Below are 17,583 nucleotides of genomic sequence, written 5' to 3' on the forward strand. Positions count from 1 at the left end.
AAAGACAAAATAGGATGAAGAAAGAAAGAGGGAAAAGATAAAAAGCGGAGAAAGACAGTAAGAGAAACAAAGGAAGAATGAGACAGATAAAGATAGGAAAATAGAGGCAGAGAGAAAGAGAAATAAGGAGACAGGAGCAGAGGAAGAGAGAGAATGGCTTGTTTCAGGAGAATTCACCAGAAATATTTTCTTCATCCCGTGATCCCACTGAGATTATATTCTCTGCCGGTGCAAGGTGCAAATACATATTTGGGATATAAGGGTGTTAAATAAATACGTGAGGAACAAAAGTTATATATTATAGATTATACTTCAGAATCCTGCATGGCTGCCATCTACCTATCTTCGTTGAATGCGATATTCAACCTACTCTATGAATTACAGCTTTTGCAATTAGGTTTGATTGTATTGCAAGCAGTGATGTGCCGTACACTATAAGTTTACATCTACATGCGTTGTTTACACGTAATCTACGCGTAGATTACATTGGGTTGTGACTACGTAGACAATCTAAAGTGCATTAAAATTAATTTTGAAAGCTTTCATGAAAGGAAAGTGACATTTTCAACTATATTGGTTCCTAACGAACTGACAAGAATCTTATTTACGTACAACATTGTCTCTTCTCTTCTATCATCAACTATGGAAGAAAATAAATAGTATGCAAGAAAGACAACAGATGGCAGTCGTGAGGCAAAAGTGGTCTTTTCCCATAAAACACTAGAATATTTTCTACGTTAGTTTTTTTCCTAGGTGAGAAATTGTTCGAATTTGCAAGGACGTGTATGAAAGGTTCTCTTCACACATTGCCAACTGATACGCAGTGTAATTTTCTTTTAATTCCATGGCACCCTTTGCTAAGTTACCACTTTTGCAATGTTGTTTACATAGATTACATCGTCTACGTGTATAAAATAGTCTATGTGTAGAATGTAGACTATCGTTGTTTACGCGTAGACGTACATCACTGATTGCAAGTAAATTATAGTACATTATACAGTAATGAGTAATATTATTAAATAAATAAGTAATATTACAAGTAAAATGTAGAATGAATATACACATAAGAAGGGTATTTTAATTTTAACAATTATGTACAATTCACGTTTCACATATGAGTTAATTTATTAATACGATTAATTGTTCTTTGATAGAACATGGGCGGTGGAAACGAACTGGTCAGAAGCCACCCCCCTCTCTCTCGTCCGTGGCCTAATGTAAAAAAGCTTATAATTTTGATTGCCGATTAAATAAATACATTTGAGTTAATTAGTATTTCTTCCAGCAAAATAACTAAAGGAAATGAGGTTAGCTCTTGTAATCATAGAGTCTTGGATTCGATTCGCACGCAGTGGTTTGAGTGCGACTTTGAACTGTAGGTCCTCTTCCGTTTAGCTTATCCGAGCCTTTATAAAGAGTTTCTTAATTGAATTTGAGTTTTTGAATGTTTAAGTCTACTTATTGCACAGATAGACTACTTGGGACTGGACCTACAGTTTAAAATGGGATCCGAACCACTATGTGCCTCCACCGGAAATCGAATCAGGGACCCCTTGATTACAAGGCGACGACGTTACCACTAGGCCATCGGGGAGTCCCCTGTCTTTTTAATTGAATATAATTCTCTCAGGATAAGTGTTCTGTGCAGATATTATGAGGGCCTCAACCTCGTCACACGAAAATTCCCGAATACAAAAAGTGTTCGACGGACATAACCAAGGGAATATCCAGAATTTTCAATATGGAAGGGGGTAGGTACATTTTAGGGGGTTTAAGGGTAAATTTAGCACCTAAACTACTATCAATTAGGCTCTTACGAATAATTCAGGAATGTAATGAAAATTTGGCTGTTTGTAGATATACCTGTTTGATTTCATCTTGACTTCGTAAAAATAATAATTGATAAAGCTATCATCTCTATATTTGAACGTGTCGATTTCACTGGGGGAGTGGTTAGCACTGCGCGATATGAAGTCAGGGTCCCCTGGTTTGATTCCCGGCCTGAGCATGGGTGTTATGAATCATATCATCACATATCGTCATCGTCGCGATTGGACAAAAATGGAAATAAAGCAACGTAAAATAACGAAATCAATCAATAACAAACAACATGAATGAACGTAGAGTGTGTGGAGGCAAAATGTGATGTGATCAACATCTTTATAAAAATAGACAAATGAAGATAGTGAACGTAGGGAAGTATGCAAAGCTGGATTTCGAGTGTAAATAAATCATGCTCAATTACACGGCCTCGAACGTCGGAATAACTGAATTTATTCATTAGTACTATAAAATTAACAACAATGTTAACATTGATTGTCATTTTCATGAAAGCACGAGCGATCTCGTTATTGTAATTTCTCGAGAATTATAAAGGTTCTCTTCTTTAAACAAGATACAAAAATTAAATTCTGGTAAAATTTACTCAACAAAAACCTTGACGTATATCACGATATAAGTGTGTGATCTAATTTCCGTTTAGTTCAAGAAAATGTCAAAATTTGCGATCAACAAGTGCCTGAGCACAGAATATATATAATTTTTCGTTACTTTCCTTTTTACATCAAATATCACTTACCTCTATGTATCTACTCTCCCAGTCAGCATCTGATACTGTGGGTAAGAGAAGTAATCCAAGGACCCCAAGCGTCAGCCTAAGACGACGAGGATCATCCGGCATGGTGAAGGTACACGCACTGACTGTTGCGCTTCAAGTAAGAGTAGAGCTTTTTCCTTCATACGTTACGGTCAGTACACCTTAACGTCATTTTCTACGGGCTCTAACATTCGCGGGACAAGAATCAGTGTTCAGTTCCTGTTGGATTTTGGCAGCAAAGATCCAAGAGTTAAATGGGAATAAATGCCCTTGCACATTTCAACACCACAGACACGATAATTTTTCTTCTTCTTTCTTTGCTTCGATTTCTCAGCGTGCGTAAGACAATTGGGGGAAGCGCGAATGTCGACGGTGTTTGGATCAACTACTGTAGCAGTCGGAGTAACGGAAGCAAATCCCGAGGAGCAATTAGAGGGAGCAGGAAGTGGCTGCGTCTCCACCCTTACAATGCTTTTGGTTTGAATCTAATGGTCCTTGTGTTTTTCGCTTTCTTCGCTCTGTCTTCTTTTCTCTTCACGATCATTTATTAACAGGGAGATTTTTTTTAGAGGAGAAGTAAATTTAGCACCGCAATAACATAAAGATTTTGCAAAATGTCCCGTCTTTATATTATTGAAGGGTGCAGGTAAACACTCTCATTCAGGCACGTAGCCAGAGGGTGGGCTGTTGGGGGTTGAAACCCTCCGCCCCGAAGTCCTACAAATGTTTCGTTGGAAATAGAGTATAGTGGTAATTAATTTTACTTCCTTAGCAGGATTAATCATCTTGCATAATACACTTCTCACAAAAAGGTAAGGAATATTGTTATATTAAGCATTAGGTGATAGACACAGCCTTGGAATGCAACAACACATGGTATCTGTCTGTCTGTCTGCTTGACGTTCTTGTGTTTTCGCCGATATATGCCACCGTGCCTATCACCTATTGCCTGATGTAGCAATATTCCAGACTTTGTGAATCTTCGTCTGAAGAACACCCTGTCAGAGGGTGGAAACGTTACGTTTTTAGTGTTTATTCTTATTCAATAAGTTTACCTTACTACTTATAATAATATGCATAAAATATTAATCAACTGGACGTAACTATTGTTATTGAATAAATATTCAATTCTTGATGTATTTGACATTAATTTCCTTGCCACGGCAGTTGTTTTTTATCAAATTTTGGCAATCTTAACTATACACGTAAGCTAGATAGTGAATACGTCCTGTTATATATCTATTCTTAAACAGTCTTTATACCTATTCATGTAATAATATGAAGATATTAATTAATTTATGTATTAATATTATCATTTTAATATAATTATTTTAATTTTAACATTATTATTATTATTATTATTACTATTACTAATGTTGCTGTTGTTGTGGAGACCCTCGGTTCTGACTCCCCCCGAAATGTGTTTCTAGATACGTGCCTTGTATATCGTTTACTTTTTTGACAAGTGGCGGTAGATATCAGTAACCTGCAAGATGGAGAAGAGTGAAGGTCGTAGTGTGATTAAGTTCCTGCATTTGAAGGATTACAGTGCCTGGCAAATGCATGATGAAATGAAGGCTATCTATGATGATGATTGTCCATCATATGACATTGTTGTGAGGTGGAAGAGCAATTTCCAAAGTGGCCATATGTCCCTCACAGATGACCATCGCTCACGGACGATGCGGCAACATTGAAGAAAGTGGACGATATCATCCTGGAAGACCACATGACCATGCATGCAGCTGGTCTTAGTTACGGCAGTGTGTGAGAAATTATACACAACGAATTTCACATGTCTAAGGTAGCAGCTCGCTGGGTTCCGTGATTGCTAACTCCTCTCCAGAAGCAAACACGGCGTGATCTGTCGAGGCAGATGTGGAAGCAAGGCAATGCGATTATGAAATCTAGCCGCATCTACCCTACTTCCCCGACCTAGCTCCAAGTATTTTTTTTTTTCCTGTTCCCTGAAATGAAAAACCCTCTGCGGGGTCGGCGATTCGACAACACAAAATACCATGCAAGAGGAGGAACATTGGTTTTCGACGCAATCTGAGAACTTCTACAGTGACGGCCTGCGGAAGGTCAAGAAACGCTGGGAGAAATGTGTGCATCTGCACGGTGACTATGTATAGGGGTAAAATGAAGTTTCTCTTTCATTTAGGTCATGGTGGTAATTTAAACTTTACGATACCCCCTTGCATTTTCCATGTTTTACATATAGCTATTTGCATTAGTATTTTTACAGGTACGGTAATTTCCATATTTTCAAATATTTTGCAGGATGTAAATATCACAAACCATGTCATGAGAAGAAAATATCGAAGGACGCACATAAAATGTCAGTGCTTGGTACGGAGGGCGGAGGGCCAAAACCACAATCCAAAATATCTAGCTACAATGCTGCAGTCTAATGTAATTCACAACGGTTCCCGGGTTCGATACCTGGTGGAGGCACATGGCACAGTGATTCGGATTCCACTTTAAACTGTATGTCCAGTCCCGATTAGCCTTACTGTGCATAAAATGGACTTAAAACACCAACTCAATCAATCAATCAATAATATAATTCATGCATTGTAGCTCAGGCTGCAATACAAGTAATTATGATATATTCATTTTATGTCCTACTTTAAGAATGAAAATATATGATCTACTTAGAGGATTTATATACTATATATATATGTGTGGGGGGGGGGGGTGTAGAAAAAAATATGTTCAGTGTAAAAAGAGTAATGTCTAATCCCATGTAAGGCACGCTACATTTTCAGTAATACTTTTATGGATACGAGTTTGATGTTCAATTGAACGCCGTAATAAGTACTTTTCCTAATTTTCATGTAAGATACTCATCTTGTGTAACTAAGTATGATTTTGCAAATGTTGCTGATTGGTGGGATGAAGGCTACCTTGTTCGTTACAACAACAATGAATAGAACACTTCAGAATGTCCTTGACCTAGCTGAGTCCTAAGGTTGAACATTTTACTGTTGGGTTGGATGTTGAGACAAAAGACAGGAAAAGCTCAAGGGTAAATATTTTGAATGCTCATGTAAAAATTAAATTTTCTATGTCTTTGCTCATTATATGAATGAACGTATCATGTGTGCACAGTACATCTTGCAGAACTTCCTAATAACGTAATCTGCGTTACTGGTAAATTATGATATTTCAAATACTTTTTCCCCAAATAAACAAGATTTGTATAAATATAATTTTCATAGTAATTACTATTACTAATACTATTATTATCGTAGGATTGATAATTTCGAATTTCAATATTCAATTAGCTAATTTGATAAATTATATTTTCCATGAAGTGGTAGTTTCGTCGTGGCTTGGACATTTTACATTTATGTTCATTAAACATTCTACTTCACAGTAAATTTAATAAATAACAGTACACTAGTCACTAGTGTGTGTATATATACAGGGTGCGAAATCATTTAAGACTGTTGGGGAGAGAGAGATCTTAATCTACAAACCCCCTCCCCCACAAACATACATATAAATTAGACGATATACATATTTATAATGTTATTAAAAGTAAAAATTAATTACTAACTTAAAATATATATTAGCATTATTACTATTAATTACACAGAAAATTGTTTTGTTAGTTTTATATATACCAGATATTATAAAGTAGCAAACTAATTCCTTTACTAACTGGTTAAAGATGTTAATAAATTATGAAATACTAAACGAAGTGGTTTCATTATGTTAAGATCTTATTAAGTTTTTGCTTTGTGTTAATATAAATTAATCAGATTTCATAGTTATTATTGTTTTGCATTCATGTTTTACTTTTATTGTGCGTATTGATGTAGATTTGTTAACGATCTCTTGAGAGAGAACCGGGATTGAGCACTCACAACTACACTAATTTGTGTATGTTTCCGATATTATTCTTAGTAAAGTATACTTGAAATTAAAAATAAATGCTTATCTTTTGTTTGTTGTAAAAAAAACTCTCCCCCCCGGAAAATTTTGGTGGGGTGATTTTTGAGGCCAAGATTGTTGGTGTGGGGGAAATCTCCCCCGCCCACAGATTTCGCACCCTATATATATATATATATATATATATATATATATATATATTTCCAAATTACAAGACAATTAGTAACTATTATTATGACCACAAAAATAAATTCATTGACATTACTTTCTGTTTAACTTGATTTAAACCAAGAATATTGAAGTATAGTGATGTGTTTACTCAAACTTCTTGTTACATCCTTATCCATTTTTTTCAACAATTCCTTGCTTAACAGCGAGACAAAATATAATGAATTACGGTTAAAATGATGTTAGGCCTATGTACTATTGTACTATTGACAAGGTTGTAATCATTATTTGACCGGTTCTTCAAAGACAATTGTAATTTTGACACAGAGTGCAAACTGTGGAGGAATTTATATCTGGTTTCCCAAAATGTCAAACATGTATTTTTGAGTTCTATGGAAAGAAACATACATTATGAATTATCTTACATTTATAGCATTAATAATAAAATGAATAATAATTATTTTTTGAGAGTTATGGAACAACCTTTAAACAAGCAAAACCGTCCACACTGCACAGGATTCGTTTTCCAAGAATGTGTAACGTATTCCTTCTCCCTAACAATGCAATAAATTCTTATGTTTCTAAAATGACCCTCCATCATTGTTACTTGGATAAATTTAATTATCAGTCCTCTATAATAATTAATGCAACCAAATTCGCGCTCCTTCACGATTTGCTGAGCATAAAAAATGTGTTAGCATAAAATGTTATACACTTACAATCACTATCTGCAAAGAAACGTTTAAAGGGTTTTATACAATTGCGAAAATTTAAGGTTTCTAATTATAGTTTGTGAAAAAATAATAACAATAATAAAAATGCTGTTGCAATTTGGTTTAATTCGAAGAATAAAATTGCTTGGACACTCTGGGTCTCAGTGCAAGATGTCTCGAAGCTTCATTTCGTGTCTTAACGTATGTTTTCGTTCAGCAGCCTGGCAATTTTGCTGCTTGGACGAATGATTATGTCTCGTTTTGCAGGAATTTGCGGACAGATCATAATGATGTAATGGTTGTCGCGTAGGCAGCCACCATGGAAAAGCACAAGCATCCTATGACATGAATGGGGACAGGTAATTTGGCTGTGTGCCTCTTGTCACCTCCACCGTGGCAGTGTCGAGTCGAACAATGAGCCTGAAACGGATTTTCTGGTGGTAATGCGTGTTTGCAATGGGGCGGTCTCCTTGACATTCGCCCAGAGACGTATTTTGTGTTTTCGAATAGACCGGCTGTGAGCTCACCGAGGTCGGTTGGTCGAATCAGGAAGTAACCTTCTCCTGCTCCTTGGAAATTAAAATTGTGTGTTTCAAATTAGAAAAGAAAAAAGTATATTGTTTGATAATGGATAACAGAAGGAAGTTCTATTAATTAGTAGTGTCTCTCAGATGGCGTAGTGGTAACGTCGTCGCCTTGTCATCAAGGAGCCTCGGGTTCGATACCCGGTGGAAGCACATTGAACACTGGTTCGAATTCCACTCTAAACTGCAAGTCCCGTCCCGATTAGCCTACCTGTGCATAATTTCCTCGTGCGCGCCATGAAGGCACATTTGGGGGGATCTGGATTCTCGATCTCGGCCATTTTTATAGGTCATGTGATCAGCTCCACGCTCCGGCCGCCTTTACCGCCAGGGTTGCCCCCAGGTACCCATTTATTTGAGGTTGGGTGAACCCCAAAGCAGTTTTATGCAGGGACACAGACTAGATCACCGTGGCGCCTTGCAATAGATACAGTTTCTTTAATTATCCTACATTACAAGCTTCTTTAAAAAAATATTTATGATTACATATATTATGTTTCTCGTAGCTTTATTTCCTTATAGAAGCCCCACGACAAATCGTTAAGGAAGGAGTAAGCTACGAACTAAACATCGTTAACAATTCAAACTGAAATCTTTCCAAAAATATGTACACTGACACTGGAAAATATGCGATGCCTCCGTTTTGGATAACCGCATGGGTAAAATGGGGTACTCATATGAAGAAATGTAAATTCGAGGGCTAATGCTAAATTTTGTTACATTTTTTTAAAAAGATGAAAAGTCAAGTTAAGCATTAAATTATAATAAAAAACATAAGACAGGAAGTATCATTGTCAATTTTATTTCTTTAAAACATCTACACTAACAAATAACCTATTTTACTCAATTTAAACACTTAACAAACAACATAATATCACAGATCTGTCTGAGAATTAAAGCATAAGCCTAGTAGGTAAAATATATTTCAATATTGGTCGGTGGCATTCAAAACGAGGACGATTTTGTTTCGGACTGCCTCAACGTCCCCGTTTTGGCAGACAGTGACGGACGCTAGAAAACATGGCGTCTCTTCACACAGTTGTAAGGTTATCTTTCAAGCAGTATGTCAAAATCTAACTTCAAAATGGAAGAATCAATGCTGTGCTCACCAATATTAAATGTTCAAAGGTAGCTTGATAAGACCTGAAACAATGTAGAGGCAAAATGGAAAACTCTTATCTCGATAACTTGAAAACTTCGTAGAAGAAAGAAGGTCTGGCTGCCGCGTCCACGATTCGATTCAAACTGCCATACAGACGACGAGGTATTAACGCGTTGGGTCCCAGCATTAATCCGTGAGAAACCGAACGTCCCATTTGACCCGCCGTCCCCGTTTTGGACGACTCTCCTCTAGCACACAAACAAAGCATCCTAGAAGAAAAATGCACAGAACATTTTCTGTAGAGAATTTTATGTAGATTAATTTTCATCATAACCTCTATTGCTGCAAAGTGCTTTCCAAGCGAGATATTTGCAAAAAAAACTAATTTTGGGCGCCATTTTTCAAAGATGGCGGCCAAATCCGGGGTGGTACAGGGGTGCAAAATTAATATGTTGTTAAGAACCCCTTTTAGAAAAATAATAAAATTTGTTCCAGCTTTCCCTAATTTTTTTCCTTATTGGACCCCAAGATCATCCCTTGTTGACTGGCCTACTACACAATCAAGACAAATTAAGCTATAATAAAAAGAAAGGGAGAAATGAGAAAGAACAAGAGAAAAATAAGAAAACGGTGAAAACTGAGAAGTACAGAGAGAGAATTTTATCAGTCATAATCACCGAAGACGCCACAGAGTCTTTTGATCTTATTTTATTAACATGGTGTTGAATTGTTAACTTTGAAATTTGATAAAAATGCGTCGTAAAGATAAAAGTTAACTGTGTATGTGGAGCAAACGGCATTCTCCCTTGACGCTGGGATCTGTCGTTGATGTGGTCCATGACAGGTCAAGCCTCCTGTGTCCCCGTTCTTCGCTTCTTCACACGAACTTGCTCACACGTGATGGGGTTTTGCCTCGATTTGAGAAAAAAAATCTCGCATCACGACATTCAGCTGTTATTTCATCTGCGGAGGGCAGCATATTTCTCTCGCTTGGCTTCCCAGCCGAGGAAAAGTTCTTTTGCAAGAATCTTCACAGAACAATCTAGTACCTGCCTTTCAATGCCAACGGCGAAACGTTTTTCATAGAACAGAAAACTTAAAAATGATGGCGGACTGAGCATAATATCTATCGAGGGAACGAACTTGAAGTGAAAATATCTACTGCTTTCATTCAATTGTTTGATTTGTCCAATGCGCCCGCAGGAGTTTTCTCAGACGGGGCAGTCACAGAAACTTATTATTATATATTATTTTACTACTACTACTACTACTACTACTACTACTACTACTACTACTACTACTACTACTACTACTACTACTACTATTAATAATAATATTGATATTATTACTGCTATTATTGTTTTTATTTTTGTTGTTGGTATCATTATTAGGTATTATTACATTACTACTACTTACGCTTTTGTAAAATTACATATATTTGTAATTTCCGTATTCTGTATATCTATATACAATTTGCATAACTGTATATACTTAGCATTAATTCATCAAAAAGCTGTTTTTTATAGTTAGATAATCAGTGTAATGTAAGCTTAAGGCGAGGAGGGACAATTTCCCCTAGGTCTTTCTCGCTGGGACAGCTGCCGATCACTGTTGCCAACTTCGCTCTTTTGGAGCCAGATCTGGCTCTTTCATGCACTCGTTACTGTCAACTGTGGCACCCGCCCTCTACCCCACCATGATGCCACCACTGGCTCCGGCGCATAAGGACCAACCTTTGCCATGAGTGTACATTTTACACGTGTCGTGATATTCATATACATGCTGCGTCACCCACACCCCTCTTTCCTCCCCAGGTATTTTTATATATACAGCTGTGGCTTAAGGTGAAGATGTCAATATTATTATCCGGGAATCCTTTATTTTCGATTTCATATGAACATCATAAAATTATTGAAATGGGTAATGCCGCCAATTCTAGGCGGCGAAAACTAAGAATACATTTCCATCACTTTAAAGATAACGGTAATAGCAGCGCCCCCACCCCTCTGACACCTAAATTACCCTAGGAGACACTTTATACAGCCTTCTTTAATCTAGATTCTTGAAAGTCATCTTTAGCTCTTGGTGAAATGTAGCTCTTTTATGCACATCAGGTTTGGTAACACTGCCAGGATGGCTGTAGGAGGCAAGGAGAAATACATTACGCTTATAGGAGAATTATTTTACTCGTTTTCTTGGAGATATCAAACTTCCGTTGGCGAAAAAAATATATGATCGGGTAAAGGATCCATTGAAGATGATATTTGCGCTAGAAATAGCCGTAACTTCAATTTGAAGTTGTCTCTCCATAAGGAATACATGGGATTCTGTAAGTATGTATTCATCACATTTTTCAAACATGGTATCTAGCTTAATAATCAACTTTAAAAACCGCTTCCACTTGCAACATGGTGAGAAATTCATACTCTCAAATTATGCGTGGATTTTCTTTAGTAGCAGAGCCCATTCCGACGATATTTAAATAAATGCATACCTGGTGCGAAATTGTCCCTCCTCACCTTAAATGAGCGGATACGAGATCTGGATCTTCAGAAAACTCCCTCCATCTTAGCTGAAAGAGAACAGTGCCGCTGGAAATTTCTGTACGCCTCAACTTGAACCAGTAATCGTATATTTCTTGAGGATTTGCAATTCTACTTTTCTTTTCGAGCGTTTACAGGAGATGCCTTGAAATTTAGTAAAGCAAATGATGTGTTCAGTGGCGTGCCCAAAGGCCCCCTTTGGCCCAGTATTCCTAAGAAAAGAACGCCAAAGGCAGAAAAGGCGACAGAATGAAAGCTGTCTACTGAAGAGTATACGTAACTCCCAGCTTTCGAAAATCCTGGGGTATGCCACTGGATGGACTTCTGTTGCCTACAATCGACTTTTTGTAGCATTTACGTCTTGTAGTTCCACAGTAGAGACGAATATTTCCGCGTGCCACATTAACAACTAGCTTATGCATTAAACATTTTGTCTATAGCGTCAAGATAACCTCCGAAACGAAAAGTAGAATAACATAACCTCAAGAAATATACGATTACTGGTTCAAGATAAGGTGTACAGAAATTTATACAGTATGAAGGCAAAGTAAATAGAGAGAGAGTTATTCGTAGAATTTTCAGTAGCCAAAGTTTACAATCATATTGACTTCTGCAACTTGTTTTTTGGAATGACATTTTGCCGAGACATGTAACATATACTCATTCTACAAATTTAGTAAAATCTTCTGGTATTCTTTGATGTACATTTCTTTAATAGTTTAGGGTTTATTTGATTTGGTGTTTATTTTAAGTCCACTTTATGCACAGTAAAGTTAATCGGGACTGGACGTGGAGTCCGAACCACTTGTGGCTGGCTCCACCAGGTATCGAACCTGGGATCCCTCGATTACAAGGCAACGACGCTACCACTGCGCCATCAGGGAGGCTAATGGTTTAGGGAATGGGCAGAATGTTCTCTGGAGCGTGACAAGGAACTTTTCCGTTTTGTTGTCAGTATAGTGAGATGCATGACATATTTGCCAGTAACCATGGTGGCAACTGTTTGCATGTCGGTTCAGTTCAGACAAGGAGTTTGTCATTATTTCACTCATTCACAATGTTTTGTTAGGTTAATTCAACAAGGTATGGTCTCTCTCTCCTAAGTATCAGGGCTATGCCAATACCTGTATAATTCCAGTTTAAAATAACAAAGGCTAGTTACCGAGTTATAACAACACATCACATCACATTCGATTAATAACATTAAATACCTCCCAAATTATTTTCGTGTATCATTAAAGCACTTTAAAATGTCATGTGATATTTTATATGATATGATTTATGGTATGAGTTGAAGGTAAGCTGACAAACATTACATTACAGAGAAGAAAATTTAATGTGAGTAAGAGAGATGGGGGAGACGTTTCTCCTTTATGTATTTATATTATTATCTATACGTATTAGTGTGTATAAATTTTCTTGGGAACTGTCATTCAAAGCCGTCTGATTTTGCCTTCTAATAAGTTCGGCGGAAATAGATAAATAACACTCTATGATGCAACAAATGCTAAACAAATATATTTTCATTATTTAATTTTAGTACTTGGTAAGTCTTTTGTGGAGTCGAAACCCCTGGACTCCCCCTAAATAGTCCTTGATGGCGCGTTGAGTGAAACGAGAGATGAACTATGGTTAGGTCACATCATATGAAGCAGCGTAGGTGTTGCACAGGTAAGAAATGATCGCTAGCAAAATATATAATGACGGAAAAAAATAAAAGACAATCGAAAATATAGAGGTAATGGGTGTACTGGCGATCCCAAACCAGAAATTGAACGAAGCTGTCGCGTGGGTCTCAGGTTCAATTTCTAGTGTGCAGATGTTTTGGTTGAGATTCCTCTGGAAGAAATGTAGGACCAGGATTAGTCGTTTTTGTACTTGCTGGTAAAGTATACGAATTTGATATTTTATTCATTATAATTTGGTCGGTGTTAAAGGATTTAGATCAGTGAATCATCCACATACCCTCTGAACAGTTTCTCAGTCTTTTCCCAGACAAGCCCCAAATGTTTCATTGTTATTGAGGCGCTAAATTTACTCGTACCCTACTATCGAACCTTATAATCCCATGTGAAAAAAAATATCAGGATAAACCTTTCGTGCTTGTTTGGCCGAGGAAACCTTGGGGAAACTGGATGTGTTTTTTGACTTCGGTGAACCCCCAGGAAAACAATGCACGTGCCGCGCCTAAGTCAGCCTAATCTAACCATGCTGCGAAGCCAGAGTTCGCAGGTTTGAACCTTGGTTAAGTGACGTGGTATGAATTATCCATTTCATCATTGATCTTCATCGTCGCGATCGCGATTAATACAAAAGGTAGAAAAGCGACATAAAATTGTCGAAAATATAAAGTGAGAATCCATATAAATAGCATAAATTATTAATCAGATGTCTTCCACGCACAACATTTTCTTCGATTTTCTCTTTTACGCTTGCTTCCCTACGTCCATTATAAGTGAATTGAATTTGTCTTTGTTGCTTCTCCTCCAAATTGTCTAGTGGTTCGGATCCCACTTTAAACTGTAGGTCCAGTCCCGATTAGCCTTACTGTACATAAAGTGGACTTAAAGCACCAAATCAATCAATGAATCAAATTCCAATTGTCTACTGTGGATTATTTTCAAAACTAAAAAAACACCAAATAAAACTTTATAATACACCGCAACAATATGTGTAAATTTACAAATCCCCCACGTTAAAAAATATATCAATAAACCGATTAGAATTAACGTTTTATTATCTCTGTTATATGATTCAGACCCCACCCACTGATACAGTTCGATTGATAACATTGATAAATGTTCAATTGACCCCTGTGTTGAAGAGCACTCCAGGTGTTGTTTTTGCGAACTAATTTCCCATCCTTCACATGTCTGCGGGTGCAAAATCACTCTCGTTCCTGGCAATGTGTTGTCGATAGTGCTGTCATCTAGTGCCTATAATTGAAACTGCAAGAAAACTCTTGCGGAAGAATATACGTTAATAGATAATATTTCGTAAATTACAAATGAACGGCACTTTAAATCAACATGATATTATGGAAGGAGATAGTGATTACGAAATTTTAAAATGTTGCTATCTTCTAATCTTACCCAACAGTATTATCAGCTTGTAGACATGGAATTATTTTTCCAGCGCAAAAATACTGTCTGGTACGTTTGTGCTTCGGCAAGATGTCTACTTGTATCAGGAAGGAGAGTTGTTTGTAATGAGTGAATGTGTGTGATGATTATATGTTATAATCGGTTTTGGTCGTGATAACAATACTTGCCGGAATCACGTTAGACTTCAAAGTATCTCAAAGATAGCCGATTTCATGTAGCTATGACGTCTATGCTACCTTTTACACCTCCGATTGTGAAACGACTTTTGGGGTGGAAGAAAGGTGAAGGTGAAGATAAGTGGAGTGAAAAAGCTGTAAAAAGTTTAGTTAAGAAACTTAAGAAAACGGGTGGCTTGGATGAACTAGAAAAAGCAATCACAACTCAGGATTCGAACACTAAGTGCATAACAATCCCAAGGTCAGTGCTAGTTTTTGCTGTAACCTACCAGTTTTTTCTGCTATAGTAGACTGTCAACTCCATATTAGGTTGGAAGACAGAAGTTCAAATGATTCCCTTTAATGTCATCTGTTTAAAAATGATATTAGTGTGTTTAACCAGTTTTTTTTAAAACGTACAGTATTAGTTGTGCTTGTTACCTGTAGCACCTTGAGATTACAGGAAAATCATGCTCATGCTGGTGAAAAATTCTGCACGTGCATGTTAGTGGTAGCTCTAAACTGAATTTAGAATGCTGGTGTGCCTTCTCTTAGACGTACAGTCGCTGGCAAATTATAGTAGGCAAATTGTCAAATGCTGCTGTCATTCATGGAAGAAGTAAATTATTGTTTCAATTCTTGAACCTTGCATTGTGTTAAGCAAGGTGGAACATGGTGTTGGACGATTTCCCTACTATTAATCTTTGTTGCACACTGTACTTGTAATGATATCGTATTCGGTTTCCTCCTACACTGTTGACAGAATGACAGCATGTTGAAGATATTTTGGAAATTCTTTTTTGTTGTGGATGCATCTGTATATTATTGTAAATAAGTCTTGTGTAACCAGCGATAATTGTTCTTTCTCATCAGATAATTCACTTCGTGATTGTTGTTTAAGTTCTATTGGAGTATCATGTAGTTTTTTATCAGTGAAATTCTGTGCACTGTATTGCATATACTTTTTTGGCTTAATTGAAGATGACGGGAGTGTTCCCTGATTTGTTAGACATTTTGTATACTTTCTACATGAGTCCTCCTGAACACGAATCTGACATTAGAATTTCACGTAATGTTACATTAGGTTAAGTTAAGTACACTCCAGCAATGCAGTTGCACAACATTTACAATCTTCTCACTGTGTGGCAACACTGTAGACAGTGCAACTCAGTGGCTAAATTCCACAGAACATGGCTTCCCCACTTCTTTCCGGAGAAATATCGCCATTATGAAAAGCAATATATTACACCTTACACATGTAATATCCAAATTTCAAACAGTGACCGGGACATCAGAACCTCTGATACTTCATCCGGAAAACTTATTTGGTTAGTACATTCTCTACGTCACCTTCAATTGATCCTATTTTTCTTTAACACAAAAATGAATGTATCATAATGTTATTCCGATTGTTTCATTACTAACTAATCATGCAACACATTCTTTTTTGAGATGATTCGATTGCTGTTTGTCTATTGATGCTTAGTTCAAAGTCTGAGTGATTAATTGGCTATTGTGTCTTTTGTGGAGAATGATTTTTCCCTTTCCTATGCTCCTATATATGTTACTTCATTCGCAAGGAACCATTAGTTTACTGTCATCTTTGGATATGGACTGCTGCTGCCATCTACTTCACATGTGCAGGGTACAAAAGGTTTATTATGTTATATCTGTAAATGGGGCATTCTACAAAAGTCTTCGTACTCCATATAAATAACAAAATGATCCATTCTGGAAATTATTACTGGGATTACTTTTTAATTGTGTAAATCTTTGTGAATATGACAAAATGAACCATTCTAGAAATTATGACTATTTTTAATTGCTTTAAGGTTTAAACGTTTGTGAATGTGTATAAATTGCATATTTCATCAACAAAAATTACTATCATCTGCAGCCTACATGCTTCACAGACAAATTAAATCAAACTTTGCTACTGCTTGAAATGTCACTCACACTTCATCCATTCGCACATCTAGAATCTTACATTTTACACACATAATGCTGGAATGCTCCAAATGTTTTTGTTTTTTTTTGTTTTGTGTTAGGCAGCGTAGGTTCAGGACTCTTAGCATTAATATAATATGCCTAAATGATTTCGTTGTTATGTAGGTCAGGTTTAGGCCTCATAGCATCAAAATAACATCCTCAAATGCTTCCACCGTGTGATCACATACTATCTGGTCGCGAGCATGAAACCTCATTGGAGCGTCGCACAAAAATCCGCCGGAACTGGTGTTATATTCCTTTCCCGGATTCTCTGGAGTAAGAGAATGCGAACGCATTCTGTGCACATGTTGAAGGGTGTGCGCCTTGTCCAATGAACGTGCGGAGGGGAGGGGCATCCACGGGAGGGAGCAACTCGACTGCTCATTCGCGGTCCAGTAGTTCTGTAGTAAACATGTCAGCTCGCAAGTCTAGGGGAACTCTGCATTCAGGAGAGTGCCTCATAGTGTTGAATGTGTTCGAGAACAACTTCTTTGAAAAGTTTAAAACACATGGCTTTGTTTTTTTTACAAATGCTTAAAACATTTAAAACAAAGTGTTTTAAACATGTTTTTCAGACTTGTTTAAAACACATTTTGATGCATGATGTTTCATAGTTTGTGATTATTTGCATGTTTTTTGAAAATGTATGCTTCAATTTCACGTAAACATGTTACTGCAGTGCAAAACAAATGTCGGTATCAGTCTGCAGTCACACAGAAGGTTAGGAAT

The 17,583-nt window shown here is 37.0% G+C and overlaps 2 protein-coding genes across 3 annotated transcripts in view; one reads left to right on the forward strand and one right to left on the reverse strand.

The window, feature by feature from the left end:
• Window positions 1-2,691, reverse strand: part of LOC146004403 (angiotensin-converting enzyme-like) — a 74,516-nt gene extending 71,825 nt beyond the window's left edge. Inside the window, exon 1 of the mRNA XM_083143235.1 lies at window positions 2,579-2,691. Within this exon, the coding sequence (XP_082999361.1) occupies window positions 2,579-2,680 (102 nt within the window). The 5' untranslated portion in view covers window positions 2,681-2,691. The remainder of the gene's footprint in view (window positions 1-2,578) is intronic.
• Window positions 2,692-14,543: 11,852 nt separating this feature from the next.
• The window catches only part of Smox (Smad on X protein), a 91,261-nt gene continuing 88,221 nt past the window's right edge, over window positions 14,544-17,583 (forward strand). For both annotated transcript variants that reach the window (XM_083143261.1, XM_083143262.1), the window contains exon 1: window positions 14,544-15,127. In XM_083143261.1, the coding sequence (XP_082999387.1) occupies window positions 14,931-15,127 (197 nt within the window). In that variant the 5' untranslated portion in view covers window positions 14,544-14,930. The remainder of the gene's footprint in view (window positions 15,128-17,583) is intronic.

This window comes from Lepisma saccharinum, chromosome 21, assembly GCF_977018435.1.
Source record: "Lepisma saccharinum chromosome 21, izLepSacc3.1, whole genome shotgun sequence".
Lineage (NCBI taxonomy): Eukaryota > Metazoa > Arthropoda > Insecta > Zygentoma > Lepismatidae > Lepisma > Lepisma saccharinum.